Source organism: Sarcophilus harrisii, chromosome 5, assembly GCF_902635505.1.
Source record: "Sarcophilus harrisii chromosome 5, mSarHar1.11, whole genome shotgun sequence".
In the NCBI taxonomy this organism is placed as follows: Eukaryota; Metazoa; Chordata; class Mammalia; order Dasyuromorphia; family Dasyuridae; genus Sarcophilus; species Sarcophilus harrisii.
In genome coordinates this window covers 89261095-89288276 of record NC_045430.1, presented here as the reverse complement: position 1 = coordinate 89288276, position 27182 = coordinate 89261095, and the positions used below count along the sequence as shown (strand labels likewise).

The window sequence follows — 27182 nt, the reverse complement described above, 5'->3', positions numbered from 1 at the left end:
GGACGGGGGAATCAGAGGTAGGACAGATACCGTCAGAAAGGAGGGCTTGGGCGGACAGCCTGGGCAGAGGCTGACCTTCAGTAAATACCATGCAAACTAGATGCAAATGAAGGAGGGGGTGGCACATTCTTTCTGAGTGATTGCTCAGGTCCTGGGAGTTCAAAGCTTTCAGGTCGTGGTTAGGGCAACTAAACGGTTAATCCTGGAAATCCAGGTCTTGAACCCCTTGTATTCAAGGACAAACTTAGGGTTTCCTTAGTTCTCCCCTTCTACCCCCCACCTCCACCCCATTCCTGAGACAGGAAGCTGGCTGAATTCCCAGGAGGCCGGAGGCCTGTGGTAGGGAGGGGAAAGAAGAGGAGGGTGGGAAGGAGGGGGAGAGACTCTGGTCCTGTCCTCCTGGACTCTTGGAGCTGAGCTGGGTGAAGAGAGGGGAGCCATCCAAGGGCAGCCATGAAGGTGACGAGAGGGAGTGGAGTAGGGTTGATGGGGGGGAATAGGAGTGGGTTGGAGGGCTGCGGAGTGCTGGGAAGAGGTGGAAATGGGCTTGAGATGAAGAGTTGTCCCCTTAGGCCACCTTTAGGCTCTCATCTCCTGTCACTATGATGTGGGGAGCGAGGATGAAGCCGGGATGGGGAGGGGAAGGAGCCGGGACTTGAACCAGTCAGCCAATGGGAGACGAATCAGGATGGTTAAAGGCTATGGTTACAGAGTCAGTAATGACACCAGGAAGAACTCGGGGCTCAACGATTGTTCCCAGAGGAGGGCTCTTTGGTGATCTGGGCTAAGGGATTGGATGGTCCCTCAGGTCAGAAAACTACCCCCCAGCCCCTATAGCATGGCCAGCTTGGCACAAGCAGATCAAAGGGTTCCCCTCTTACCCACCTCCCCAGAGAAGGATTCAGGTGTCCAGGGGTCCTGCTCCTATCCCCTTCCTAGGTTCCTGCCAGACTACAGGGGAGGAGGGGGAGGCAGGGAGAAGGTGATAAGAAGCCAAGGTGGCTCCCAGGGCCCTCCTGCCTATGGAGGGAGGGGCCAGGAAGTCCCTGGGGGCACAAAATGTTCCCAACGCGCTAGGCTAACCGGGACACTCTGTCCCCACTTCTTCCTTTGCCTCCACGTTGTTCACGAACTCCCTGACATCTGGATCCCGGTCAGGGGGACCAGCTCCAGATCCCAAGGGACTGACTAGGATCGGACGTGGGCAAACACCAACTATGAGGATCCTGGGATTTCCCCTTCCATCGATCCCCTCCCCATGAGATAGATTCCCTAGAAACAGCCACCATCCGTTAGATGGGAAGGATATGATCCGATTGGATCCTTGAACTGACCCAGTGGGATAGAGTTTGGGAATATAATCTGATATTGTCCCCACCCCCTCTCCCCATCCTCTCTTGCCCCCCCCCCCACTTCCTGAAGCCTAGCTGTGCCCCCTCCCACTCAGCACTCCCCTCCACCTCCAGGCAGGGGTGGACCTCCAGATCTGACACAAGCCAGACCCACCCTCCCCCCCTTCTTGTCCCAGCCCCCGCCCAAGGGAAGCAGCCGCCTCCATCCTGCGGCTTCCAGGAAGCCCCAGGCCCGGTCATTTCATTGTTCCCGGCTCCCCCGCCCAGCCGGACACCCAGTGTCCACCCAGCACTGCCCCAGATATCCCAGCCCGGGTGGCCTTTGGCCTCCCGGGGAAACATGAAGTCCAGCAGCCCAGTGGAGAGGTTGCTCCGAGCCCTGGGGAGGAGGGACAGCGCCCGGGCTGTGTGCAGGGTAGGAGGGGACAGGCACCGTGCGGTCGGGTGGGCGCGGGGGTCCTAAGTGGGACTGAGCTTGGAGGACCAGTTGGGGAAAAGGGGAGAATCCCACAGAGGCAGAATGAGGGAGCGGGGCTTTTTTCTCTTTGGGGCATGGCCCCCTGGCAGAAAGGTAGAAGGTGGCAGAGGGCGGAATGGGAGAGGAAATATGGGTATTGAGAAATGGGTTTTGAAATCCTTTAACCCGGTCCCTCCTAGGTCCTCTTCTACCTTTTAATTTTCCTGTTAAACCGGCCACTTTCTCAATCCATCTGCGGACAAAGCAGGGGGTGCTTGCATTCCACAGAAATTTGGGGTGGGAGTGACTCCCCAGCGGGGAGAAAGCAATGGCACAATCCCGGCACTCCTACTTCCCCTAGCTTGGGGCTAGGGGCACTTAGTTTGTCCCTCAGGATGGGTTCTTTGGGACTACTTTCTGCTTCCCTGGTGGGCCTCCGCTTAAGCTGGAAGGCTGGACAGGAGCGACCCTTTCCTCCCAAAGGGTTTGTGGGATTCTGTGGAAGTGAGAATTTTGCTGGAGTTAGGATGGAGTTTTCTTGCCCCAGGATATGGAATAGAGACCTGGGCAGTGTTAGAATTTGTACTCTTGCCCGCGGACATAATCAGTTCTCACTGTGCGTTTGCATCTTATGGGCCGACCTTAGTTAATGTCAAAATGTACCGACACGCTCTGATCCTGCCTGGGTTTCTGAGAAAACCGATAGGTTTGGTGGAGTCGACCCAGTGTGGAAAAACTCCTGGGTTCCATCCAGTATTTTAGGGGATTGCAAAAGAGAGGGTGAAGGGGGAGGCTGTTTGGGCTGGAGTTGGGAACACGATGGTTAAGGCAATAATGAGACTGTGGTGGGGCAGATAATTAGAAAGCAAGACCTGCCTCCCCCAGTCTTTCATCCCAGCGCCCTCCCATCCATGGTGGGACTATAGGACGAGCAATTTGCCTCGAATCCTGTAAGCCTGGATATGGGAGGATCCCCTCTCCTTGAGAGGACAGAAGGAGGCCATACAGCTCAAATGACAGGGAAAATTGAAGCACGACATTTCTCTAAACCTGAACTGTTTAACAGGAAGTGATCTTTGTCAGTATGGGTGGGCTGGGGCTATGACCTAAAACGGAAATTTAGATGTGGAAAAGGCAGATCAGTGTTGGAGAAAGAACCAGATATCAAGTTAAAAGACGGGGTTAAAATTCCACCTCTGGAATCTGTGTGACCACGGCCAATCATCTTTTCTCAGGTCTCAGTTTCCCAATCTGTAAAATGAGAAAGGGTGGGACTAAATGACCTCTCAGGTCCCTTCAAGCTCTAAATTAGTGAAAGATATTTGGGGGGATGGGGTGGGGTGGAACTAATCATATTAGAAAAGACTGAATTTGGGATAAGAGTATTGTTTTTGGTTGTTGGGCTATTGGGAGTGGGTTGAAGATGTCATCAATTACCACACCAATTTATCATTGAGGAGAGGGATGTTGACCCCCAAAAAGCAAAGCCAGGAAACCCAGAGAGTCTTGGGGACCATTGAACCAACCCCTTCATTTTGCAAACGAGGCCTCAGTCACAGAACAAAATTTCTGAGTTTTTGTCATGGGAAGGAGAGCTCTGGAATTAGAATGCAGTCTCGGACTCCGAGGCATCTATCCAACCTGAGAAGCTCCAGGCTGCTTCCTAGGTCTACTTAATAATAACCACTAACATTCATATGGCATTTTCAAAGTGTAAAGTCTACCGTACTAAAGACTGTACAACCCCTAGGTAGGTGCTATTGTTGCCATTTTACAGATGAAGAAATTGAGACAAACGGATGTTCAGCAGTGTTTGAACCCCTCTTTCTGGCTCTATCTATTGTACTACCCCGATTTTTCCTTCCTTGTTTCTCACTCTTAAAGCAGCCACCTCAACCCAGTCAATGAGCAAACCTGACTAAGCAAGCAGTTGGTAATGCCCCATGGAAAGGGGAGAGAGGATAGAGAGGAGGGATGTCCGGTAATGTTATAAGGGGGCAAGGGACTGGGGGTGAAATCCCCAGCTCAGGCCACCTCTCTAATGAGGGCCAGATGAGATCCAGATGTCCCAGACCTTAGATTCAGGAACACCACGGGAGGTCCCATCTGCTGAATTCGGGTGACTTTCCCAGGAACTGCTGAGGGTGAAAAGGAGGGAAAGAAGGCCTCCCTGGGGCAGAGGAAATGGAAACAGGGTCAGGGAACTGAGGGGGCCTCCGCAGCCCCTTGCAAGAAAAGAGGAAGCACTGGCGATTGATTTCCAGGCTCTGGTTTAGATCTAGGGAACCCAGCTCTTAGGCCCCTCCCTGGGCTTGGTGCCCATGTTCCAGCTTGGCCAGGTAGGCAGGGATCGTGAGGGCACTGTACCATTGATGCCCACGTGATGTACACAAGTGTGATCCTGGGAGGAGCCCGCGATGTCCGACCCAGGTTAGGAAAGGAAGCAGATTCCAAGCACATTCCTCCTCCCTGGGGAGGAGCGAGGGGAGAGACTGAAAGGCCGGGGCCAGGGCTCCACCCCAGAATTAGCGGCTTCCTAGGGGGGTCTGTATACCTTCCAGGCAGGGAGGGAGGGCTAGGGGTTTGGAGAGTTGTGAGATTGGGGGGGAAGGAAAGAAATGTGGATTGTAGCCCTTTATAATTTCCGGTTGACAAACCCAGCCCTGATAGAGAGATAGGGGAGGGGGAAGGGCTCAAGGCACGGACTCTGGGGACAGCATCCCATCCAAACTGTAATGAATATCTGTCCATTTCTGTGTCCCCAGCCTGGGAAGGCTGAGCCACACAGTTTTAGGGAGAAGGTTTTCCGGAAGAAGCCACCAGCCTGTACTGCCTGTAAGGTGACAGTTGAAGGGACCGGGCTGGTGTGTCGAGGTGAGAGCCCCTGGCATTCTCCCTTACTCGGGAGATTCCCCACCCCCATTTAAACTGAGCAACCCCTTCCCCATATTCCCAAGCTGTCCTCTTCCAGGAGTTTTCTCCCACCCCTACTACTCTTTCCTTCAGCTGCCCCCTTAGAAACAGTCCTTGTCCCTCCAAATCCATCAGAACTCACTGATGACCACTCGTCGTCCAGACAACACTCTCTCCCCCCAAACCAGCCTCACTCCAGAGCCTAATAGCTTCTCTCTTTTTATTAAAAAAAATTAATGTTTTTCTGCTTATACATGTATGTTAACTTTTTGAATACACATTTCTTTGTGACTCATGTTAGAAGCCCCTCTCTCTCAAAACCAGCCTCACTCCAGAACTATCCAACTACCTCACTCAATGTCCCCTCATCACTCAGACAGCTCCCAGGACTAACAGTCCCCCTCTTTCTCATATATATACATACATACATATATATATATATATATAGAGAGAGAGAGAGAGAGAGAGAGAGAGAGAGAGAGAGAGAGAGAATTTTTTTTTCTGTTTATAATATTCACTTTTTGAATACCCATTTCCTTATGAATTATGTTGGGAGCCCATCTCCCCCCAAACCAGCCTCACTCCAGAGCCATCCACAAAACTCAGCGTTCCTTATCACTCAGACAGCTCCCAGCACTAAAAGACGCTTCCTCCCTGCCCCTCAGACACAGGCACCCCATTCCCAGCCTTGTATTCCCTTCTAAAAACTCCTAGGCCCCCGCCCATGATATTCAAGTTCTATCTATTCCTCTTCCTTACTCTCCACTTACAGCACTCACCATTCCCTTTTTCCTTTTTATCCCTGTCAACATCCGTTGTTGAGGAAATCCATGTTTCCTCCCTATGTTCCCAGTAGGCTCCCTTCTGCTGCATCCCTAGGTTTTCCCTTCCAGGGTCAAGGAGAAAGGCCCTGGCCCAAAGCCATCGTTTTTCTTCTTATTCCCTCCTTTTTCTCTTCATCCTTCTCCCCCCTCAGTCTGCAAAGCAGCGGCGCACCGGAAATGCGAGTCCAAGGTGAGCCCCCTGTCCCCCAGCCTGGCATCCAGAGATAACCCTGGGCTTAGCTGACCCCCAGGCCCCCCCAGCCTGGCACCCAGGGAGGGCCCTGTCCTCTCCCTCCCCCACTTCCCCCCTGTGTTGGGCCTCGTTACCCCCACTTGCACTGGCCGGGGGAGGCTGTTTGTCCCTTTAAGGGCTGTCAGGCTCCACCTCCAGGGGGTGTCACGAGCTGGGCGGAGGGGGGAATTGGGAGTTTGTCTTGGTGATGTGCCCAGGCTGCAGCTGGACTGAGGACGGCAGTAGAGAGAAGGGGGGCAGAGGGGTGGTGAGCCCGGCAGGGAGGAAGGGGAGCCGAGCGTGGGACTCCAGGTGACAGCCTCAGCTTTCTCCTCCCTTCTCAAAGAAGGCTCTGGACTCCCAGAGGGGCCCCCAGAGCTGGAGCAGTGCTGGTCATCGGGACCTCCAGATCCTGCCCACCCACCCCCAGCCTCTTGGAAAGGGAGCCCCACCGCCCAGCAATGTCACCGCTTTGGGGATCGAGGGTGTGGAGAAGGGGGAGGGACTCAGCAGGAGGGGGGGAGCTCTGCCTAGAGGCGGGTTCTCCCCCATGAAAGACACTAGTGTCCCTACTCAGCCACTGCCCGCCTGTGCTGTGCTATATATAGCTCCTCGGCCCCAGGCTGGGATGAATGGGGGTCTGTGTGGGGAGGGGGCTGGGAGCCAAGAGCAACAAGCAAGGGGTCTGGGGGGGTGGGAGGCCGAGAGGCCGGAGGGGAGACTGTAAGAGCTCCGTTATATAGAGTCGGTGCTCAGCCAGTGCCCACAGCCCTTCAGCCATCTCACCTTGAACCGGGGAGACCCCCAGTCCCCATCACTGCAGGGAGTGGGCCTCGGTGGCATAGGTCCCCATTTCACTAAGGCCTCCTTCCAGGTGACCACGGCTTGCCAGGCCCTGCCTCCGGTGGAGCTGGTGAGTATGGATAAAGAAGCCGTACAAGATATGATGGGTGGGTTGACTCCTCTGGATCACCCTTCAATATTGGTTGTAGGCGCATTCAGGGAGCAGTTGGCATCTTGGTGCCCATCCGTATTCTCGGGTCTCATTCTCCTGGCATAGACAGTTTTCTAGCTGCCCAGAGACTGTCTCGGACTGCTCCCACCACTAATTCATCCAATGCCTCTTTTTCCTCCTAGCGGAGAAACACTGCCCCGGTCAGACGCATTGAACACCTGGTAAGATGGCAGTAAGAAGGAATGAGGAAGGGGGTTACTCAGGGAAACAATGGCCTTCGAACCTACAAAGGGGCTGGTGGGGAGGTGGGAGAGGAGGGGAGGGCCGGGAGACCCAGTCAAAGTTTTTCTCTCACCAGGGATCCACTAAGTCTTTGAATCATTCCAAGCAGAGGAGCACCTTGCCTAGGTAGGGGGATGGGGAGGATGGGGGGTGGTCCGACCCCCTTCAGTTCCCAACTCTAAGCAGACATCTACCTGCTTGCCCAGCTGTAGATGAACAACTCCTGTCCCTTGGCCACTTGTTTCCCAACCCTGCCCAAAGTCCAGCATGATGCAGTGGAAAGGATTCTGGAGTAAGAGTATTAGGCACTTGATAAATATTGATCAATCAGTTTGTTGATCTGGATTCCAAGGCCAGCTCACTAGGACTTATAGCCTGTGTGATTTCAGAGAAATCGTTTAGCAGGTCCAGAGATTTCTTCTCTATAAAATAAAGAAGTTGGAAGACACGATCTCTTTCTAGCTCTAAATTCTGTATCATTACTTCTCTGCCCAATGTCACAGGTATCCTCCCCATTCCTCCCCCACTGTGACATCTGCCATTTCCAGGTTGCGTGATTCCCCAACACCCATGACCACCCTAACTCCTCCATAATTTTAGAGAGGAAGAGATTCAGATGTTCCAGGGAGAGGAGATTCTCTCTCTAACCTCCCCAGGAGTCCTATTTGGAGTGCCAAGGAGAGGAAAATTCTTCCTAACTCCTTCCCACTAAGAGCTTTGAGATCGACCCCAAGTCTGCCCTTTTAACGGTCATTTCTCCTACATAATTCCTTTATAACTTTCCTACGTAACTATATAACTTCCTACATTCCTCCTATATAACTGCCAGGAGTTTTAGCCTGGACCCACTCATGGAACGCCGCTGGGACCTGGATCTGACCTATGTGACCGAGCGAATCCTGGCCGCTGCCTTCCCAGGCAGGTTCGATGAGCAGAGGCATCGCAGCCACCTTCGGGAGCTGGCCCACGTGCTGCAGTCCAAGCACCGGGACAACTACCTGGTGAGAGACACGGCCGTACCTGGGAGAGTGGCTTGGAGGAGGGGACTGGCCCGGTTGGGTACGAGCTCCAAGGCTAACAGCTTTGGGCTGCCCCATGTTAGTGACCCAAAAGCTTGATTTGTAATCTTAAAATCAGGATGCAAGCCCTCTCTCTGCTATAAAATGAGAATAGAGTTTCAAGACCTTGAAGTAGCTCAGTAGAGTACTGGGTATAGAATCAGGAACACCTGAATTGAAATCTAGCCTCAGACATGTCCTAGCTTGTGACCCTGGGAAAATGACTTTACTTCTGCCTCAGTTTCCTCAAATGGGGTTAATAATAACACCTAATATTTCCCAGGGTTGTTATGAGGATCAAATGAGATAAAGTTTGTAATAGTGCTTAGCATAGAGTGTAGAATATAGAAAGTACTATAAATAGAAATGCTTACTCCCTTCTCTATTTCATTTTTATATGTATTTATCTCCAGCACTTAATGCATATTACTACATATACTATATGTCTGGCATACAGTAGGTGCTTAATAAATACTTGGATAGATTGATAGATACTGACTGTATGACTTTGGGAAGTCACTTAGCAGCTCTCTTTGAAGACTGCAAGTTACAAAACAGAGGTGTATTTTGTGATCCCGGGAATTCCCTATATCAATGAAATCACAATTCCAGCCCTTCTTCTGTCCCTATCTTTTGCAGCTCTTCAACCTGTCAGAGAAACGGCATGATCTGAACCGACTGAACCCCAAGGTAGGCTAGGGCCGCCCACACTGGGCCTCCAGATGGAGGAAACCTGGCCAGGCTGCCCCTTCCCTGTAAAGGGGAGCTTCCTGTCTGCAGAAGTTGGGCTCTCAGGGGGAATCCCCAGCCCTCCAACAGACTCTCTGAGAGCAGGATTTCTGTGATCTGCCAGAGAGAACAGATTCAGGGGGCATGGGGGGGAGGGGGAGATGTGACAGAGAGATGGATCCCAGGCTACAGGAAATACAGAGGAAAGGCATTTACTGCCTATATGACTTTGGTCTAATCAGTTGACTTCTCTGGGGCCTCAGTTTCCTTATCTGAAAGATGGGGAGTTTGTACTAGCTGACCTTGAGGTCATCGTTAAGGATACTTCCACCTTTAAATCTATGATTCTCTGGGATCTAAGTTTAGCACAGATCATCAAAGAAGATCCCAGGATCTCTTCTCTCCCACCCTCAAGCAGTTCATACTCATCATTCTATATGACACCCCCAAGGGCTCTAGTCATTTATACCTATCCTTTTAAAAAATTTATTTTAATAATATATTAATTTTCCAATTACTTGTAAAGATGGTTTTCAACTTTCATTTTTATACAACTTTGAGTTTCAATTTTTTTTCTTCCTCCTTCCCTCATCTCCCCCCTCCCCAAACTAGTGGACAATCTGATATAGTATACCTACCTTTTGGCACCCCCCAGGGCTCTAGTTGTTTATACCTATCCTTTTAAAAAATTATTTTAATAATATATTAATTTTCTAATCACTTGCAAAACTGGTTTTCAACTTTCATTTTTATACAACTTTGAGTTCCAAGTCTTTTTTTCTCCCTCCTTCCTTTCCTTATCTCCCCCCTCCCCACACTAGTGAACAATCTGATAGAGTACACCTACCCTTTTTTCCTGGGCGTTGACTGGGACAAACAGCCTGGGAAGGACCTTACTTAACAAGGTCAAGGTCACTCACTGGATCTGGGGCCCTCCGAAGTCACCCTGATCCATATCTTGCCCCTGGATCCAGATGGCTCCAGAGAAGAGACTGAAGCTGCTGACTTTGCACAGCCCCACCTCACGACTTGTGGGAAAGGACATCTCCTTCCTGATGTCATGGTCCCCTTTCGAGAAGGAAGGACAAACAACAATAATAGCCCTTAGTCCAGTTCCTGTCCTATAGTTAGAATTTAATAAATGCCTGTTGACTGATTGATTCCTGCAGGTCCAGGACTTTGGCTGGCCAGACTTACACGCACCCCCCCTGGACAAGTTGTGCTCGATTTGCAAAGCCATGGAAAACTGGCTTAGCTCCAGCCCCCAGCACGTGGTGGTTCTGTACTGCAAGGTACAGGCGGGAAGGCTGAGGGCTGAGAGGGCTGGAAGCTGAGGGCTGAGAGAGCTGAGGGCTGAGAGGGCTGAGAGAGCTGAGGGCTGAGAGGGCTGAGAGGGCTGAGAGAGCTGAGGGCTGAGAGGGCTGAGAGGGCTGAGAGAGCTGAGGGCTGAGAGGGCTGGAAGCTGAGGGCTGAGAGAGCTGAGGGCTGAGAGGGCTGAGAGGGCTGGAAGCTGAGAGGGCTGAGAGGGCTGGAAGCTGAGGGCTGAGAGAGCTGAGGGTTGAGAGGGCTGGAAGCGGCAGGGCTGAGAAGGCTGGAAGCTGAGGGCTGAGAGGGCTGAAAGCTGAGGGCTGAGAGAGCTGAGGGTTGAGAGGGCTGGAAGCTGAGGGCTGAGAGGGCTGGAAGCTGAGGACTGAGAGGGCTGGAAGCGGCAGGGCTGAGGGCTTCGTCCAGGTTCCAGCCCTCTCTCTGTCTCTCTCTCTCCTGCTCCAGGGGAACAAGGCCAAGCTGGGCGTCATCGTGGCCGCCTACATGCATTACAGCAAGATCTCAGCCAGGTGCGGGGCGAGGGTTCGGAAAGCTTGCCCTCCACTCCCTTACAGTCACCGCTCCTCCTCTCACTGTTATACAAAACCTCATAGGTTAAACGCAGCACCAATTAAGAAAGCATTAAAGCTCAAACTCCTCTTATTTAATCCCCCAGATCCATCTCCCTGCGCCCAGTATTGTGGGGGTCACTGGGAAATGGGTCGGGGGGCTCATCCAGATGCTCCCTCCATAACTCTCTTGCTACTCCCTCTCTTCCCAGTGAAGACCAGGCTTTGGCCACTCTCACCATGCGCAAGTTCTGTGAAGACAAGGTGGCCTCCGAATTCCAGCCCTCTCAGAGAAGGTGAGCAGAGGGTCCTCAGGAAGGGAACAGTGGCTGGGGTGAATGTGGGCTGGCCGGAGGAAGGGGGCCTGTCTGCTGGGAAGTTAGGGATTCCGTGCTAGGAAAAGAGCTCTTTGCAATGATCCAGGACACAAATTTTTTTTCTTAAAGTGAAAAAATTACACTTTAATTTGTATTGAACAAAGCTGGGGAAAAACATTACAGCTGGTATTTCTAATAAAGGTCTCATTTATAAAATATATAAAGAACTATGTCAAATTTATAAGAATGTGTACTGATTTTCTCATTTCTCTCTCTGGAGTGAGATAGCATTTTTTTCATCATGAATCTTTTGGAATTGTCTTGAATTGTATCGATTCAATTGGAATAGCCAAAACTCAGTTGATCATCATTACAACATGGCAGTTACTGTTCACGATGATCTTCTAGTTATAGATCTTTTAAAAAAATTTGTCTTAGTGGTGTATTGTTTTTCCAATTACATGTAAAGATGATTTTCAACATTCATTTTTGTAAGATTTTGAGTTCCAATTTTTATTTTCCCCCTCTGTCCCTTACTCCCTCCTTTCCATTCTAGCAAGCCATCTGATATAGGTTATATATGTAAACTGGTTTTTAACATATTGAGGACAGGCATTCTTAACATGGAGTCAATCCACAAATCCTTAAGAGAGCTGTGAATAGATTTCAGAGGATGCATTTAGATGGGGAAAAAAAAAAACCTATACATTTTTATCTTACTAATCTCTAATCAAAATTAAGCATTTCCTTCAATTGTGAATTTAAAAAAACCCAAAATAAAACAAGAAACAACAATCTGTGACTCAGGAAAGGGGACTGCCGCAGGTTTTTATGATTAAAAAAAAAAGCTTGGTACAGAATAGAGAGAGGAGTATATAGTTCTCTTCTCTGAAACAGCCATCTCTGCTGTGAAGCCGTGTTGACTCCAGTTAGAAATGTTCATTCCTTGCTCAGACCTCATGTAACTTTTCTCCCCCCATCTTATGCACTTTTGTTTTGTAACCTCATGATCTGTGTGCCTAAACTACCTTCCCTACTAGTCTAGCACTTTTCCTCCCTCTCGTTGCCCTGCCCAGTGCCTTCCATGAATTACATGTGAATTGACTTGACCCATCCAGGTACATCAGCTACTTCAGTGGTCTCCTCTCTGGCTCCATCAGAATGAACAGCAGCCCCCTGTTCCTCCACCATGTGCTCATGCCCGTCCTACCTGCCTTTGAGCCAGGCACAGGTGAGTCCCACAAAGGTGGGGGCTCAGGGAGGGGCCGGACTTTTTCTGGTTCCTCCTCCTCACCTCCTTCTTCTCCACATCAGGCTACCAACCATTCCTCAAGATCTATCAGTCCATGCAGCTAGTCTATACATCCGGAGTCTAGTGAGTTGTCCTCTACCCCTACTCCTCCCCACGTACCTATCCCCTACCCTCAGTCCCTTACCTTTTTAGAGGCTCCATCCCCAGCTGAGAAACCTGATTCCCTGCTCTCTCCTGATTCTTCCAACTTCCTCCTTACCCCCCAAAGCCTCAGTCTCTAACCTCAGTCTCTTCCTCCCCAGATGGTTCCAGGTCCTAGCTCCCTGGGCATCTGGGTCCCATCTCATTAGACAGAAAGTGGCTAAGCTCCCTCTTCAGTCAGCCTCCTGTCTCATCCTCGCCTTTCCTCTCCTTTTCCCCTAAGTCACATCTCAAACCCAGGACCCCAACAGCTTTGCATCAGCCTGGAGCCTGCCCTTCTCCTCAAAGGTGATGTCCTGGTAAGAAGAGCTGAGCCAGGGGAAGAAAGGGAAGGTCTTGGGGGCATCGAGGAGAGTATCCGGACTTTGAAGCAGGGAGAGGGGATCTCCAGAAGATATTCCTTGTGGGTGAGCCAAGGTGGTGGCTGATATGGAGGCCGACTGCCTAAAGGCCCTTTTCTCTCTTTGCCCCCAATAGGTGACATGCTATCATAAGGGGGGCCGGGAGTCAGAGCGGACCCTGGTGTTCCGGGTTCAGTTCCACACATGTACCATTCATGGATCCCACCTCACCTTCTCCAAGGACCAACTAGATGAGGCCTGGACTGGTGAGTATGTTGGGAGCAGGGAACTGGGATGGGAGAATACAGAGATAATGTTTGTGCTGAGAGTAGGGGAAGGGACTCACAGATGCAGAAGTGGCTGAGGAACTTGGGGGTGATCTCGAAGGTCCTTCTGCTCAGGCTTCTTGTCTTCCTGCTTCCCCAGATGAAAGATTCCCCTTCCAAGCCTCAGTGGAATTTGTTTTCTCCTCTGGCCCTGAGAAGATAAAAGGTGAGACCCAAGTCCGGTGCTTCAGTCAGTTCTGTTGTCTGTGCTTCCCCACTTCCCATTTCTCTCTTCTGGGTCTCCGGCCTGCCCACCCTCTGAAACTAGTACTTATGTTCCCCCTCTTTTAGGTCGGGAACCCCCACGAAATGATGCATCTGTTTCTGTTGACTACAACACCACAGATTCAGCTGTTCGCTGGGACTCCTATGAAAACTTTAACCAACACCATGAGGACAGTGGGGATGGTATGAGGGGCAGGAGAAGAGGGGGGGATGGTCCAAGGGGGTGGTTTGAGATCATTCCAGGGTCCCTGATGATCCTCTGGCCCCCATGACCACCTTTTTTGTGCTCTCATTCTCTTCTTTTTGATCTCTCCTAGCTCTTCCTTTATACTGACAGCTGCTCTTTGTTTTTATGTTTGTTTTTAAGAAAATTCTGAACTTTTAAAATGCCAAACAAAATGATATAATTTCCCACATACACAATAGACAGGGAAAAGGAAACCGTGCACAAGTCTGAAGATCTCTATTATGTACACTTTACTTTTCTTTTTAAAGCACATAATAAACAGAATTTTCAAGCGCCCCTGTTTCTATTCTTCTTCGGTTCCCCTTCATTTCTTAAGACCCTATTCCTGCCTTTTCCCCCCTTTTTTTTCCCCCCTTCTTTTTTTTTCTTTTCCCTCCCCTTCACTCTTTCCCTTTCTTCTTCCCTTCCCCCCTCCCTTGCCTTTTCCTCTTCCCCCCATTTGTTTTTCCCCCTTCCCCTCCCTTTTTTTTTTTTTCTTTCCTTCCCCCTTTTTTTCCTCCTTTCTTTCTTCATTCATTTGTTCTATTTTACTTCCTTCCTCCCCTTCCTTCTTCCACCTTCCCCCTTTCTTTCCCTTCCTTTTTCCCTTTTTTTTTTCCCCCCCCTTCATTTTTCCCTTTCTTCCCTTCCTTTCCCTTGTTTTCCTTCTTCCCTTTTTCCTTTTTTTCTTTCCTTTTTCCTTCCCTTCTTTCCTTCTTTTTTCCCCTTTTTTCTTCCCTCCCTCCTCCCTTTCTTTCTTTTTGTTCTCTCCCTTCTTCCTTTTTTTTTCCTTTTTTTTTTTTTTTTTTTTTTTCTTTTTTTCCACATTTGTTATTTCCCTTCCTCCCCCTTCCTTCCTTTACCTTTCCTTTCCTTTTTTCCCCCTTTTCCTCCTTTTTTTTTCCTTTTCTTTTTTCCCTCCTTTTTCTTCCCTCCCTTTCCCTTTCTTTTTCTTAGCCCTTCCTTCCTCCTTCTTCCTTTACCCTTCCCTCCTTTCATGCTTTTTCCTCCCTTCCTTCCTTTCCTTCTTTTTTCTTCCTCGCCTTCCCCCTTCACTTCTTTCCCTTTCTTCTTCCCTTCCTCCCTCCCTTGCTTTTTCCCTCTCTCCCTTTCTTTCTTCATTTGTTCTCTTTCCTCCTTTCCCTTCCTTTTCTTTTCTTCCCTCCTTTTTTTTCCCTCCCTCCTTTCCCCTCCCCTTCCTTCCTTTTTTTTTTCTTCCCCCTCCCCCTTCCTTCTTTCCTTTTTCTTCCCTTCCTTTTTGCCTTTCCCTCCTTCTCCCTTTCTTTCTTCTTTGTTCCCCCTTCCTTCCTCCTTCCTTCTTTTTATCTTCCCTTCCTTTTTCCCCTCCCTTCCTTCCTTTCCTTCTTTTTTCTTCCTTGCCCTCCCCCTTCCTTCTTTCCCTTTCTTCTTCCTTCCTCCCTCCCTTGCTTTTTCCCTCTCTCCTTTCTTTCTTCATTTGTTCTCTTTCCTCCCTTCCTCCCCTTCCTTCTTCCTTTATCCTTCCCTCCTTTCATGCTTTTCCCTCCCTCCCTTCCTTTTTCCCCTCCCTTCCTTCCTTTCCTTCTTTTTTCTTCCTTGCCCTCCCCCTTCACTTCTTTCCCTTTCTTTCCTTCCTCCCTCCTTTTTTCTTCCCTCCCTCTCTCCCTTTCTTTCTTCATTCATTTGTTCTATTTTACTTCCTTCCTCCCCTTCCTTCTTCCTTTATCCTTCCCTCCTTTCATGCTTTTCCCTCCCTTCCTTCCTTTCCTTCTTTTTCTTCCTCGCCTTCCCCCTTCACTTCTTTCCCTTTCTTCTTCCCTTCCTCTCTCCCTTGCCTTTTCCCTCCTCTCTCCCTTTCTTTCTTCATTTGTTCTCTTTCCTCCCTTCCTTCCTCTCCTTCCTTCTTTTTCCTTTTCTTTCCTTCCTCCCTCCTTTTTTCTTCCCTCCCTCTCTCCCTTTCTTTCTTCATTCATTTGTTCTATTTTACTTCCTTCCTCCCCTTCCTTCTTCCTTTATCCTTCCCTCCTTTCATGCTTTTCCCTCCCTTCCTTCCTTTCCTTCTTTTTCTTCCTCGCCTTCCCCCTTCACTTCTTTCCCTTTCTTCTTCCCTTCCTCTCTCCCTTGCCTTTTCCCTCCTCTCTCCCTTTCTTTCTTCATTTGTTCTCTTTCCTCCCTTCCTTCCTCTCCTTCCTTCTTTTTCCTTTTCTTTCCTTCCTCCCTCCTTTTTTCTTCCCTCCCTCTCTCCCTTTCTTTCTTCATTCATTTGTTCTATTTTACTTCCTTCCTCCCCTTCCTTCTTCCTTTATCCTTCCCTCCTTTCATGCTTTTCCCTCCCTTCCTTCCTTTCCTTCTTTTTCTTCCTCGCCTTCCCCCTTCACTTCTTTCCCTTTCTTCTTCCCTTCCTCTCTCCCTTGCCTTTTCCCTCCTCTCTCCCTTTCTTTCTTCATTTGTTCTCTTTCCTCCCTTCCTCCCCTTCCTTCTTTCTTTCCTTCCTTCCCTCCTTTTCTTCCTCCCCTTCCTTCTCTTCCCTTCCCTCCTTCCCTCCCTCTCCCCCCTTCCCCCGTTATCCCCTCTCCGCCCACCCCTCAGTCAGGAAGAACAAAGCCCGGGTAACAAAGCGCGCCCCCACCTGGGCCGGTCCTGGCGGCCCCAAACCCAGCCCCCCCTTCCCCTTCCTCCGGTTCCCCCCCGCCGAGGCCCTGGGCCAGCCGTCCTGTCCGGGCCCCGGCCCCCTGGCCACCAGCACCCCCCCGCTGCTCCCGTCACAGTGACGGGCCCTCTTGCACCCAGAGCCGGCCGCTCCCCCCGCGCCCCCCCCCCCCGGGGCTCCAGGAACCGCCTCCTGGGCCTTGGAATCAGCGGCGTCGGCGTGGGCGGCGCCATTCTGGGCGGGAGGAAGCTGCCCGGTGGGGCCCCCTCGGGCCCGGGCCGAGGCCGGGCCTGGTCAGCCTGCTCCTGTCGCCATGCTCGGACCCTCGGGGCCCCACGGGCACTACCGGCGGGGGGGGCTGGGCGGCGGCCGGCCCGGGGCCCGAGGCCTCCGGGCCGCGGGGCGGCCCTGGAGAAGAGGCCGCTGTGCCGGTCACTCTCGGAGGGCCCGTACCCGTACCCGCCGAAGCTGGGCAAGCAGGCCCACGGGGAGCTGGGCTTCCGCCTGCCGGGCTACCGGGACGTGGTGCTGCTGGGGCGGGGGCTGCAGCGCTGTGCCCCCGCGGCCTCCCGAGAAATGGCTGCCCGGCCGCCCTTCCCCTCGCCTGGAGAGGGGCGGGCACGGCCGCGGGCCGGGAAGCCCCTGCTGCACCCTCTGCGCGGCCGGCCCCGCTCCTGCTGCCGCCTGGGCACCTCCCAGCCCTTGCCCATCCCCTGCCGAAGCCCCCAAGGCCGCCGGGGGCGGAGAGGTGCCCCGCCCCTCTGCCCGGGGGTTGGACACCCCTACCCGCCCCTGATGGCCCTACGGCCCAGGCGGTAGTACCCCAGGTCTTGGCGCGCCCGGCCGGGCTTTGGGGCCGATCCACCCCCTGCCGGGCCTGCCCGGAAGCCCCTCCTACCCGCCGCCGCCGCCGCCGGGCAAGCTGAGTTACGTGGTCCCTCCCGAGGAGGGCGGGGATGGGTACCCGCTGCCGGGGCACCTGGCTCAGACGGGCAGCGTGGCGCCTGCAGGTGAGGGGCCTTGGGGCTGCGGCTGGGGGAAGGGCAAAGCGGGTCCGGGAGAGCGCGGGGCCTTTGGTGAATGGCTCGGAGACTGGGGAACTGAACATGGAGCCGCCCCGGGGACGGATGGTTTTGTGCCCGTTTTCCTTTCTTTCACTGTGCCCTCCCTTCCGCAGATTCCCCGGAACCGGGCTTGTGGCAGGAGGGCCCCGGGGGGCACGTCGCCCTCCCCCGGGCAGCCCCAAATGCCCAGGGGGTGGAGAGTGCCCCCTCCGATCTGTCGGGCTCCCCTACCCCTCTCCATACCAGTAGCCCCGTCCAGGGAAAGGAAAGGTACGGAAGCCGCGGGTGGGAGCCGGCGCCGGGCCCCCTGGGAAGGGCCTGGCCGAAAGGTCCGCATCATCTGAGCTCTACCCTCAGTTTCTAGGAGGTGGTGAGGACCTGAGGGTCTCCATGTTGATTTAGTCCCTCCATCCATTTCTGCACAGCCCTCAGAATCAAGAGAATCGGTCGCCTAGCCTGGCACCTGCCCTGAGACTGGGCCCTGGAGACGGCGCTCGCACCACTGCCCAGGGGAACGTCGAAAAGCCTCCGGAGCTGCCTTCCGCAGCAGGGAAGGATCCCCCGGGCTCGGGCCCTTTCCACTCGGCCTCTCCTTCCGGCTCCCCCAGGGACTGGGCTCAGGAGAGGGGCCAGGGCGTGTACCCTGGCAGTGCCCATCCCCGGGTGCCGGTGCCCACCACGCTGCCCGGCCTGCGCCATGCCACCTGGCAGGGTCCTCACGTTCCCTCAGACAGCCCGGACGGGTCGCCCCTCACGCCCGTGCCGGCCCAGATGCCTTGGCTCGTGCCTGCCCCCGAGCCCCCCCAGTGTTCCCCCACACCCGCCTTCCCGCTGGCCGCATCCTACGATTCCAACGGCACTGTCCAGCCCCCCCTGCCTGAGAAACGGCACCCCCCGGCAGGTGGGCAGCAGGCCGGGCGGCCGTGGGGAGGGGAGCGGGCGTCTCCGCCGGGCCGAGGGGCCACCCATCACGTCACCTTCGCTCCCCTGCTTCTGGATGAAGACCCCAGTTCTCCAGGTACCCGTGTGGGCTCCAGGATGCTCATTGTTCTGCCTAAAACAGCACTGGCGCATGGCAGGCCCTTAATGTTGGTGGGACAGTGGTTCTGAGAGACTTTGGCAAAACCCTTTTTGTTGGGGAGGTGGCTAGAGAGAGAAGGTAGGTTTCCAGGGGGAGGTGGGCGCTGGAGCCACTATCCCACTGTTCCTAGATCCCTCTCCCCAAGAGAGCCAGAGCAACGTCAAGTTTGTGCAGGACACGTCCAAGTTCTGGTATAAACCACACCTGTCCCGAGACCAAGGTAAGCGGGCAATCTCTCTCTTCGGCCCCCGGATCCCTCCAGCTCGATCCCCACATCGTCCCTCTCTCTGTCCCTTGTCACTCCCACCTCGGGCAGGGGGAAGGAAGGTTGGAGAGCTCTTTCTTGGGAGGGTCGGAGAGGAGCAGGCAGGAGGCTCCAATCACTCTCCTTCCTGCTTGTCAGCCATCTCCCTGCTGAAGGACAAGGAGCCTGGCGCGTTCCTGATTCGAGACAGTCACTCCTTCCAAGGGGCATATGGGCTGGCCCTCAAAGTGGCCACCCCCCCACCCAGTGCCCAGGCTTGTAAAGGTGAATGGGGAGCACAGAAAAGTCGCACCACCCGGGGGGGGGGGTTCCCCAGAAGCAAGAGCACTGGAAAGGGCCGAGGAGAAGAGAAAGAGGACCCTTTTTTTCTCTAAGGGAAACTAGGACACAGAGGGAATTCTGGAGTAGAAAGCATTTCCTGCCCTCCCTTTCTTAGGTGACCCCCTGGAACAGCTGGTCCGTCATTTCCTCATTGAGACAGGACCCAAAGGAGTGAAAATCAAGGGATGCCCCAGTGAACCCCACTTTGGTGAGAAGGGTTTGAGAAATGTGGGGGGGATATGGCTGATGAGGAAGCAAAGAGAAACCAGGGTCCTAACTTCCTTCTCCACCCTACAGGCAGCCTGTCAGCTCTGGTCTCCCAACACTCTATTGCCCCCATCTCCCTTCCCTGCTGCCTCAGAATCCCCAGTAAAGGTGGGTACCCTGGACTCCCCTTCTCCTTGCTGGTGGCTGAGCTTGCAGGCCACTGGCAAACCTGAAGTAACCCGGCTGGAAGCATCTTGACTCCCATCCCCAAGAGGGAGATAGCTGGGATTCTGGAGAGCCTCCCTTCTGACTCCATTCTTTATTCCCCATCCCCTCCCCACTAGATCCCCTGGACAAGACCCCCGAGGTTTCAGTGCACACCAACATGAGCACAGCTTCAGACCTCTTGCGGCAGGGAGCAGGTACAGACCCCCCCCCCCCCCCCCCCGCCACTTCACAGGGATCCAGGGTGGGAGCAGCAGCTCGGGGGCCCGTAGAGCTCTCTCTGCCGGCCTTCATGATGTCTCCTCACGGCCCTAATGCCCCCAGCCTGCAGCGTACTCTATCTGACATCTGTGGAGACTGAGTCCCTGACGGGCCCCCAAGCCGTGGCCCGGGCCAGCTCATCCGCTCTGAGCTGCAGCCCCAGCCCCACGCCCATCACCGTCCACTTCAAGGTGTCAGCCCAAGGCATCACACTAACCGACAACCATCGAAAGTGAGTCCTGATGAGCCCAAACCCAGATTTATTTCACTCAGAGCCCCGAGGCCCCAAGGCTGACGTATGTCCCATTTCTAGGCTCTTCTTCCGGAGACATTATCCAGTGAACAGCATCACCTTCTGCAGCACAGACCCTCAGGACAGAAGGTAATGGCCCTACAACCGGCCCGCCCCGGCCAAGGCTTTGCACCTCCATTCCCTCCTGGAAGGAAGTCGGGTAACTTCCCCGCCCTCAGTATTATTACATCAGGCTCCTAACACGAGTTATTCTTCTACTGCAGATGGACCAACACGGATGGAACCACCTCTAAGTAAGTTCTCTGCTCCCCTTGGAACCCGAGCCCACCCTCTCCCCCGCAGAGCCCAAGCATTTCCCACGCTGCTCCCTTCCCATGCCAGGTATCCTCCTCCTTCCCCCACAGACAGCTTCACCCCAATGTCTAATGTGTTTCCAGGACTCCGCCCACCCTCAATCTCTGCCTGTTCATTTCCCAGGATCTTTGGTTTTGTGGCCAGGAAGCCAGGCAGCCCCTGGGAAAATGTATGTCATCTCTTCTCGGAGCTCGATCCTGACCAGCCAGCAGTTGCCATTGTCACTTTCATCACCAAAGTTCTGCTGGGTCAGAGAAAGTGAAGAGGGAATGATGAAGGCCAATCCTGAATGAATGTCCCCTTCTTCTCCTGGCCTCCCTTCCCACTGACCTTTCCCCTCACGTGGATTAAGAAAAAAGCAGCAGCCCTCACCCCCATGCACGAGCAAGGGGCTTCCCTGTGACACTCCCCACTCCTCACCCCCACCACATCCCCCAGCCTGCCACACAGACCAGATGGGCACAAGTGATGGCAACTGTAGGTGAACAGAGGGGAAGGGGAGAGCTAGGGCACAGGAGGGGGTGGTGTCAGAAACCAAGCCACAGAGGGGTCTGCCTGAGAGGACCCTGGTCTGGGAGGGGCTGCAGCCAGCTGCAGGCCAGAGCAGAGGGAGAATGGGAAGGGGAGAGGACTGCACCCCTCCTCCTATTTACTCCCACCAAACAGAGAGAGCAGGATGGGAATTATATGAAGAAAAAGAAAAGAGTCTATTTTTGTCTAATAAAGAATTTCTATGAGCTTTAGTAAGAGCTGGTGATGTACTGAAGCTGTAGGGGGCCGCAGGGGGACGAGTCACTTGCTTCTGTCTCCTCCACCTTCCTCTCCCTGCCTGGCTGTAGATCATGCATGTGCCTCCCATTTTCCAGTGACTGCATCTGAGTACCCCTTGTGCACAACTGAACTCCCCGTGTCCCCAGTGCTAGTCCCAGTCACTAAAAGCCGCTAGGTCCCTGTCCCATACTACACTGCAAAGCCAACGTCTCCTGCCAAGGATGTGGGCATCCCAGCCGTACTGATAAATATGGAAACTCCATCTTTATTGGCTGTATAAACATCTCTGGTCTGTACATACATTTCATACATCATAGTGCAGGGAAGGTGGGGGTAGAGGGAGGCCAGAGGTCTAGGTCCCCCAGCAGCACAGCAGCTCAGACCCTCCTTTCCCCTACAGGCCCCATTCCTTCTGTGCCAACCAGGGCAAGGAGCTCCTGTCTCCCGTCACAGAGAGGAGGAAGGGGAATGGGAGAGCCCAGAGTGGGAATAGGGGAGAGAGCATAAGAGTCGGAATCAAACACTGACGCAAACTGGGCAATGTGAACAAGCAGCAAGCAGACATCCCACTCCCCCGAGAGGAAAAGTGGGAGGGGGATACAGGGGAAGGAAGGGAGGGCCTAGAGCAAGGGCTCTGGGGTCACTGCACTCCCCCACACCTGTCCTGGGGCTGGCACCAGGAAGAAACTCCAGAATAAGCCAAAGGAGCCGCGTCTTCCCCAGCACTTGGCACCAAGTTGTTTGGAGAGGCTGGAGAAATGCAGGGGTTTCTCCATGGGTCAATGGTACAACAAGAGGGCGTCCCTAGACTACTTGGGGCAAGAGTCAGTACAAGCAAAGAGCCTCACCCCAAGCCCTGCCAGCAGGGGCGGGAAGAGGGACAGACCAAAGCAGCAAATATCACAGACATTCAGTAGACAAAAGAGATGGAAGGAAGCAGAGATCTTTGAGCAAGACCAACTGGAGTGGTCTGGTTCTCCAGTCCCACCTCGGAGAACTGCCCCAGGTTTAGGCAAAGCTGGCATTTTAAAAACTGCTAGATGCTCTGTGCAGTGTCCAGCCCTTGGGTCAAGGGAAGGATATTGTAGCTTTACACTGAGGCACAAACCTGGCCCTTTTAGGCCGGTGACCGGGTCTCGCCCTGCTTTGACCAGGAGCCAGGGGCCTGGGAAAGGAGAGGGCCTTAGAGCCACTGGCAAAAATGTCCAGGGCAGCATGGTCCTGTTGGTACATCCCTGTTGTATTGGGGCCTCAGCCCTAAGGAATGGTGAGAAGGGGACACCAGGACCAGAGAGGCCGACGCTGGAGAACCGCCTGACCTGGCAGACTAGGCCTGGTGCTCAACCAAGCCAGGGCAAGAGACAGAATAAAGCCCTCCTCAAACCAGGAGGAGGAGGGCAGGGGCCAGGGGAAGGAAGAGGGCGGGGAGGAGAGGCCACGAACTGGGTGTACGGTCCTGGAAGGAGGGAGAGAGGGAGTGCCGTGGGAGCCCTAGCCACTCAGAGGGTGCAGGTCCACTTTGACCTTCTCCCCACTACTCAGCATCCCAATAGTGGGGAAGAAGCCTCCAGGGGGCACAAGGGCATCCTTCTTGCCGATGATTTTGCCATTTCGAGTGAAGAACACCTGTGGGGACAGGAAGCGGGCTGCGTCTGAAGTGCTCCCAGCCCTGAGGGAGCCTTCCCCATGCCCCCACAGGGAGGAGGCACACTGGGGGCAGCAGCACAGAGCAGCCACGAGGGGGCGTGCTGGGGCCGGCTACCCAGAACATCCTTGCCCAGGGCTGACCCAGGGCCACTCTCTCCTGTGGCTTCCTCCAAGCCCCAGCCCAGCTCCCCAACATCTTAGTGTCCCCCAAAGTCCCTCCTATTGCCTCCCTCAAAATACTCAGCTGCCCATACTTACCACCACCTTTTTTCCCTCATGCTCTTGCTCCATCTCTTCCCCATCTTCTTCTTCCTCTTCTTCCTCCTCCTCCTCCTCTTCTTCCTCCCCCTCCTGGTGTAGGTACATTACATTTCGGACGGCTCGAGGAGTGGGAGACAGGATCACCGTGTCACAACTGTCATCACTGTCTCCTAGGAGAGCAGGGAGCAGGGGCTGGGGTCCTGTCCCCAAGGTCTGTGCTTCACCCCCCCCTTCCTTCCTCCCACCTACTCACCTTCACTGTCCAAAATGTAATCTCGGGGAAACATGATCCCACAGCCCATGATATCTCCTTTATAACAGCGTGGCCCAAAAGGGTCCCCTACACCACTGCCATGGAAGATCTTTCCATCATCTAGTTAAGAGAGGCAGAGGGAGAGAAAAAGACTCATTTGTGGGGAGGTGGGCCGAAGGTTTAGTTGTTACTTTAATGCGTTTTTGAAGAGATCCCATCAACTTTACAAAAACCCTTCGAGGATCCTGTGGAGTGTGCAAGCTTTATGGGCCTCATCTTATTCATGAGGATGTGGGTTCAGAGAAGTTAAAAGTCATCTGCTTAACAGTCACACAGCTTGTCAGAGGTCAAATAGGGACCTGAAATCCAGAATTTCCAGCTTCAAGTCTACTTCAGACTGGTCATCTGAGGGATTGGAAAATGGAGAGCTCCAGGGAATTGGCCTAAGGGATAGATGGCCCAAAGTAAGCAGTGAAGAGACAGGGAGAATGTGGCCCCTCAAGGGGACTCCAAATGACACATTTAAAAAGACAGAAGGAGCAGAAGTGTAACAGTGGATCACTGAAGTAAACCAGTGAGTGCTGGGACTATCAGGTTAAATGTAATATGGACTTTAAGAAATAAATAAGCTCATGAGGAATTCATGTCTCTCATAGAATCCTCATTTTCTGTTCTGATGTCTGTCAGGTTTGTAATACCAAAAAAGAAAACATTCAAAAGAAAATTTTAGTTTGGAAAAAAGTGTTTAAAGGGAACAAAACACAAGAAAAAAAAAAAAAAAGGAATCTGCAGGGGTGGGGTAGGGAGAAAGCCAACTCAGAGCCCTGGAATGTCCCAGAGCTTGGCCCCCAGGTCCCCCCCTTCCGTCTTGCTCCTAGGGCTGGGAGGAAAAATACCCAAGTGTTCAGAGAAGTGGAACAGAAATAAGGCAGAACACTCAGGGTAGAAGGGAGGGAAGAAGAAGAGCAGGCTCAGAGGTGGGGTAGGGATGAGGGGCACGGATTGACACACAGAAACATAAGGTTTTCCCTCCATGATATCATGTTCCCTACATCATTCCCCACCCCCACCCCCAGCTTCCTCCAAGGTAGACCCAGGGAGGGAGGAAAAGGCCCTCACCCCCAACCCAAGGACCCAGATCCCTCCAATTACCTGCATGATATGCCACGGAACCTCTACTCCAGCCAGGATGCCTATTCTTGGGATAATCCTGGCCAAGGCAGGAAGAGAGAGGTCTGGGGTACTGGGAAAGGGGAAAGGCCCTCCCCAAACTTTCTCCACCCACGTTTGAACCTTGTAAAAAATGCCAATCACCCACCCCCACCCCAGCCAAAACTTCCCCACGTGAGAGTGAGTGTTAGGAGAAATGACAGGGTGCTCAAATGCCAAAGGACCGAAGCACAAGAGCTGGTACTCTTTGGGCACCAAGTCCTTGGGTCTGTGACTCTATGTAGGTAGGCCTGAGAAGGTATATGTATGACTGTGCACATGTGTGCAAAAGGAAGCTCTTCCATCTTCTCAGGCAAACCTAGCCTCCAGTTGTGGCTCTGCACCCACCCCCCCCCATTCTTCCCTCCCATAGCCACAGGGGCAAGTTAGGCCCACCCTAGCCCTCCCGCTCCATTTTAGGTCTACTCCTCACCTTTCTTGCCAGCCCCAAGGCAATGTAGCACTTTTCCCCGGGGTCTACAATCTCCACCTCAAAGTAGTGACTTCGAGTGCTGAGCGGGTGGCGGGCTTGGGCCAGCCCCACATCAATGATGCTCTTGCCCTTCCCCACATACTCCAGCAGCTGTGGAGGGAAGCAGGCAATGATAGGGTGGTTGATGCTAAAAAACCCACCCCAAACTTCAGTGCCAAGGAAACTTAAGTCTTCTCTGAGAACAGGGTGGGCTGCTAGAGGGACAATAAGCCTGAATGTCTAGGAGCAGGCTTGGGAAACAGTACTAGATGTGGCTAAACAGGACTGGAATCACTTCCTCCCTGCTGCTCCCCAGCTTGTTCCCTGAGCTAGAGTTCTCTTGGGGTTGGTCAACATTTTTCTCATATTACTGGCTTAAGAGTGAGGAATAGCACAAAAACCAAGGTTAATGGCTGAGCCAACCAGAGGAATCTTCACGAGGTAGCCACGTCTACCCTGCCCATGTCACCATCTTCCAGCCAGTGTGGTTTGCTTCTCCATGTCTGAGAGGAGCCTTAACTTTTAAGGGGGAAGAGAAGCAGGGAAGTTGTACAGGAAACCAGGCAATGCACTAAGAGCAATTTAGGTATGATGCTGGTCTGGCCTGAGAGAGCCAGAAGGGGGACAGGGGAAAGAGGAACTCCAGATGCTGGAGGAAGAAGACCAAGAGCCTTCTGTCTGGGTTGGGACTGACACAATTTTTCAGGGTCATCTCCTTGCTACTGGGCCAGGAAAAAGCCAAGGGAACGTAGGCCCTGGGACTCCTGGTACCACTCAAATTTAAGGCAGAGAAGGAGAGAGGTCAAATCCAAAATGCTTCTGGCATCCTCCTTTTCATTCAGGGGCCCCTTCCCTCAACTTTATCCTCAAGTTTGGAATGAAAAACTCCTCTTCCTAGCCTCCATCCCTCTTCAAATTGCTAAGGGAAGCGGGAGATGGCTTGTGGATTCTTGGGGCTCCTTACTCCCACAATGGCACTCCTTGGGCATGATTGAACACCCCCACCTTGGGTGTGTATATTTATCAGCTGCCATGGTAACAGAAGACTATGACTCACTCCCTTCTTCCAATATCACCTGGGATTCCTTAATCCCCTTTTAATTAGCCAGAACTACCCCCTGAGATCCACCTCCCCTGAAAAAAAAAATTTGTGCTCAGGAAAATCACCAACCCTCGCACGTCTTGAGATTTCTAGAACCCTCTGGAATCCTTTTACTGTCCCCTAGCTTCAATGACAGGGGGATCTCTTGCCTACTCCGTCCCCTAATGCAACACACCCAAAGTTATTCTCGGCCTTTCTCCTAAGGCTTCAGAGATGAAGGAAGGAGGGAGCACAATTTTCCCTTGGCTTTCTGTTCCCAAAGCTCCACTACCTCAAACCTGGCTGCCCAGCCTCCCCTGAGAAGAGATGCTGTGAGACCGGGAGGAGGCAGGCAGAGTTTGGGACAAAGCCTGCTGTTCCCCACGAGCTCTCCCTTCCTCCCATGTCACAGGAGAAGCTGTCAAATAGCCTCTTACAGGCAGAGACTCCCACCTCAGCTTCAGTTCCATTACAGCAGCAGATCTGCTCCTCACCTGCTCCAGACCTTTCCGGCTGGCTCTACTCTCTTATCCTCCAGGGTGTCTTCTCCTAACGCTACTCATTCCTTTATTCCATCTCTTCAGCACGAATGACCTGTGTGGTATTCCCCTGGCCTTCCTTTCCTCCCTGCTTCTCACACAGGCCTCATCTTTCCCATCAGCTGGGCTCAGTGTCCCCTTCTTCTAGGCTTTGTGGGGCCAGCAGGCAAAGGGGTCAGGAGAAAAGGCAGGATAAAGAGTGGCTATTTTCCTCTTTCAAGAGCACTCCCAGTTTATCATTTCCTTCCAATACTGCAGCACTGGGAATGGGAGTAGGGGACCCCACACCACAGCTGCCCTTAACCCACACTATTCAATTGGCCCTAATGTAGGAAACACAACGTTCCCCAATCCCAGGCCAAGAGACATCTAGTCCAGACCTCAATCCCCGAGAAAAACATGCTTCAAAATTCCCCTCTGCCCCAGCCCTAGGGAGGGCAGCTGTTGTAGTTTTGTCCAAGGAACATGAGGCTTTATGGACTAGAAAAACTAAGGAAATTCCATAAGCCAGGAAATGGGGGAAATCAAAAGATCTCTAGATGTATCTGGAATGTAATAATATAGGAGACATGAGTATTCTGCATAAATCCCTCCTAAATCCTGGAAAACCTAGACATGTCTTCCGCTACAGAACTTTTTGTCCTGTACTTTCAGCTTTCTCCTATCCCAGAAAAAACCACCAACTTCTTCCCAAGTCTCTATGGTACCCTAAAAATCAATCTTTC

At 52.9% G+C, this 27182-nt stretch overlaps 2 protein-coding genes across 2 annotated transcripts in view; one reads left to right on the top strand and one right to left on the bottom strand.

Annotated features, from left to right (window-relative positions):
• Positions 1-515: 515 nt before the first annotated feature.
• Positions 516-21567, top strand: TNS2 (tensin 2). Its single transcript, XM_031940184.1, has 30 exons — positions 516-1767; positions 4575-4683; positions 5699-5736; positions 6653-6691; positions 6916-6954; positions 7092-7141; positions 7845-8016; positions 8713-8763; positions 9972-10094; positions 10573-10637; positions 10889-10972; positions 12112-12224; positions 12308-12368; positions 12670-12745; positions 12924-13053; positions 13214-13279; positions 13405-13609; positions 16133-16941; positions 17006-17203; positions 17371-17527; positions 17683-18275; positions 18469-18558; positions 18742-18867; positions 19040-19132; positions 19222-19299; positions 19476-19553; positions 19681-19849; positions 19931-19999; positions 20134-20163; positions 20348-21567. Exons 1-30 carry the CDS (start codon positions 1693-1695, stop codon positions 20484-20486), a joined length of 4125 nt encoding a protein of 1374 aa, XP_031796044.1. The 5' UTR covers positions 516-1692; the 3' UTR covers positions 20487-21567.
• Positions 21235-27182, bottom strand: part of SPRYD3 (SPRY domain containing 3) — a gene marked incomplete at its 5' end in the record, with an annotated part of 18684 nt that continues 12736 nt past the window's right edge. Inside the window, 5 exons of the mRNA XM_031940183.1 lie at positions 21235-22621; positions 22901-23073; positions 23157-23276; positions 24309-24366; positions 24799-24948. Of these exons, the coding sequence (XP_031796043.1) occupies positions 22487-22621; positions 22901-23073; positions 23157-23276; positions 24309-24366; positions 24799-24948 (636 nt within the window). The remainder of the gene's footprint in view (positions 22622-22900; positions 23074-23156; positions 23277-24308; positions 24367-24798; positions 24949-27182) is intronic.

Excerpts from the sequence above, each read along its gene's own strand:
- TNS2 (XM_031940184.1), top strand. The coding sequence starts at position 1,693 with ATGAAGTCCAGCAGCCCAGTGGAGAGGTTGCTCCGAGCCCTGGGGAGG. Across the intron at positions 6,692-6,915 it reads CCCTGCCTCCGGTGGAGCTG|CGGAGAAACACTGCCCCGGT; the intron begins GTGAGTATGGAT and ends TTTTCCTCCTAG. Across the intron at positions 8,764-9,971 it reads TGAACCGACTGAACCCCAAG|GTCCAGGACTTTGGCTGGCC; the intron begins GTAGGCTAGGGC and ends TGATTCCTGCAG.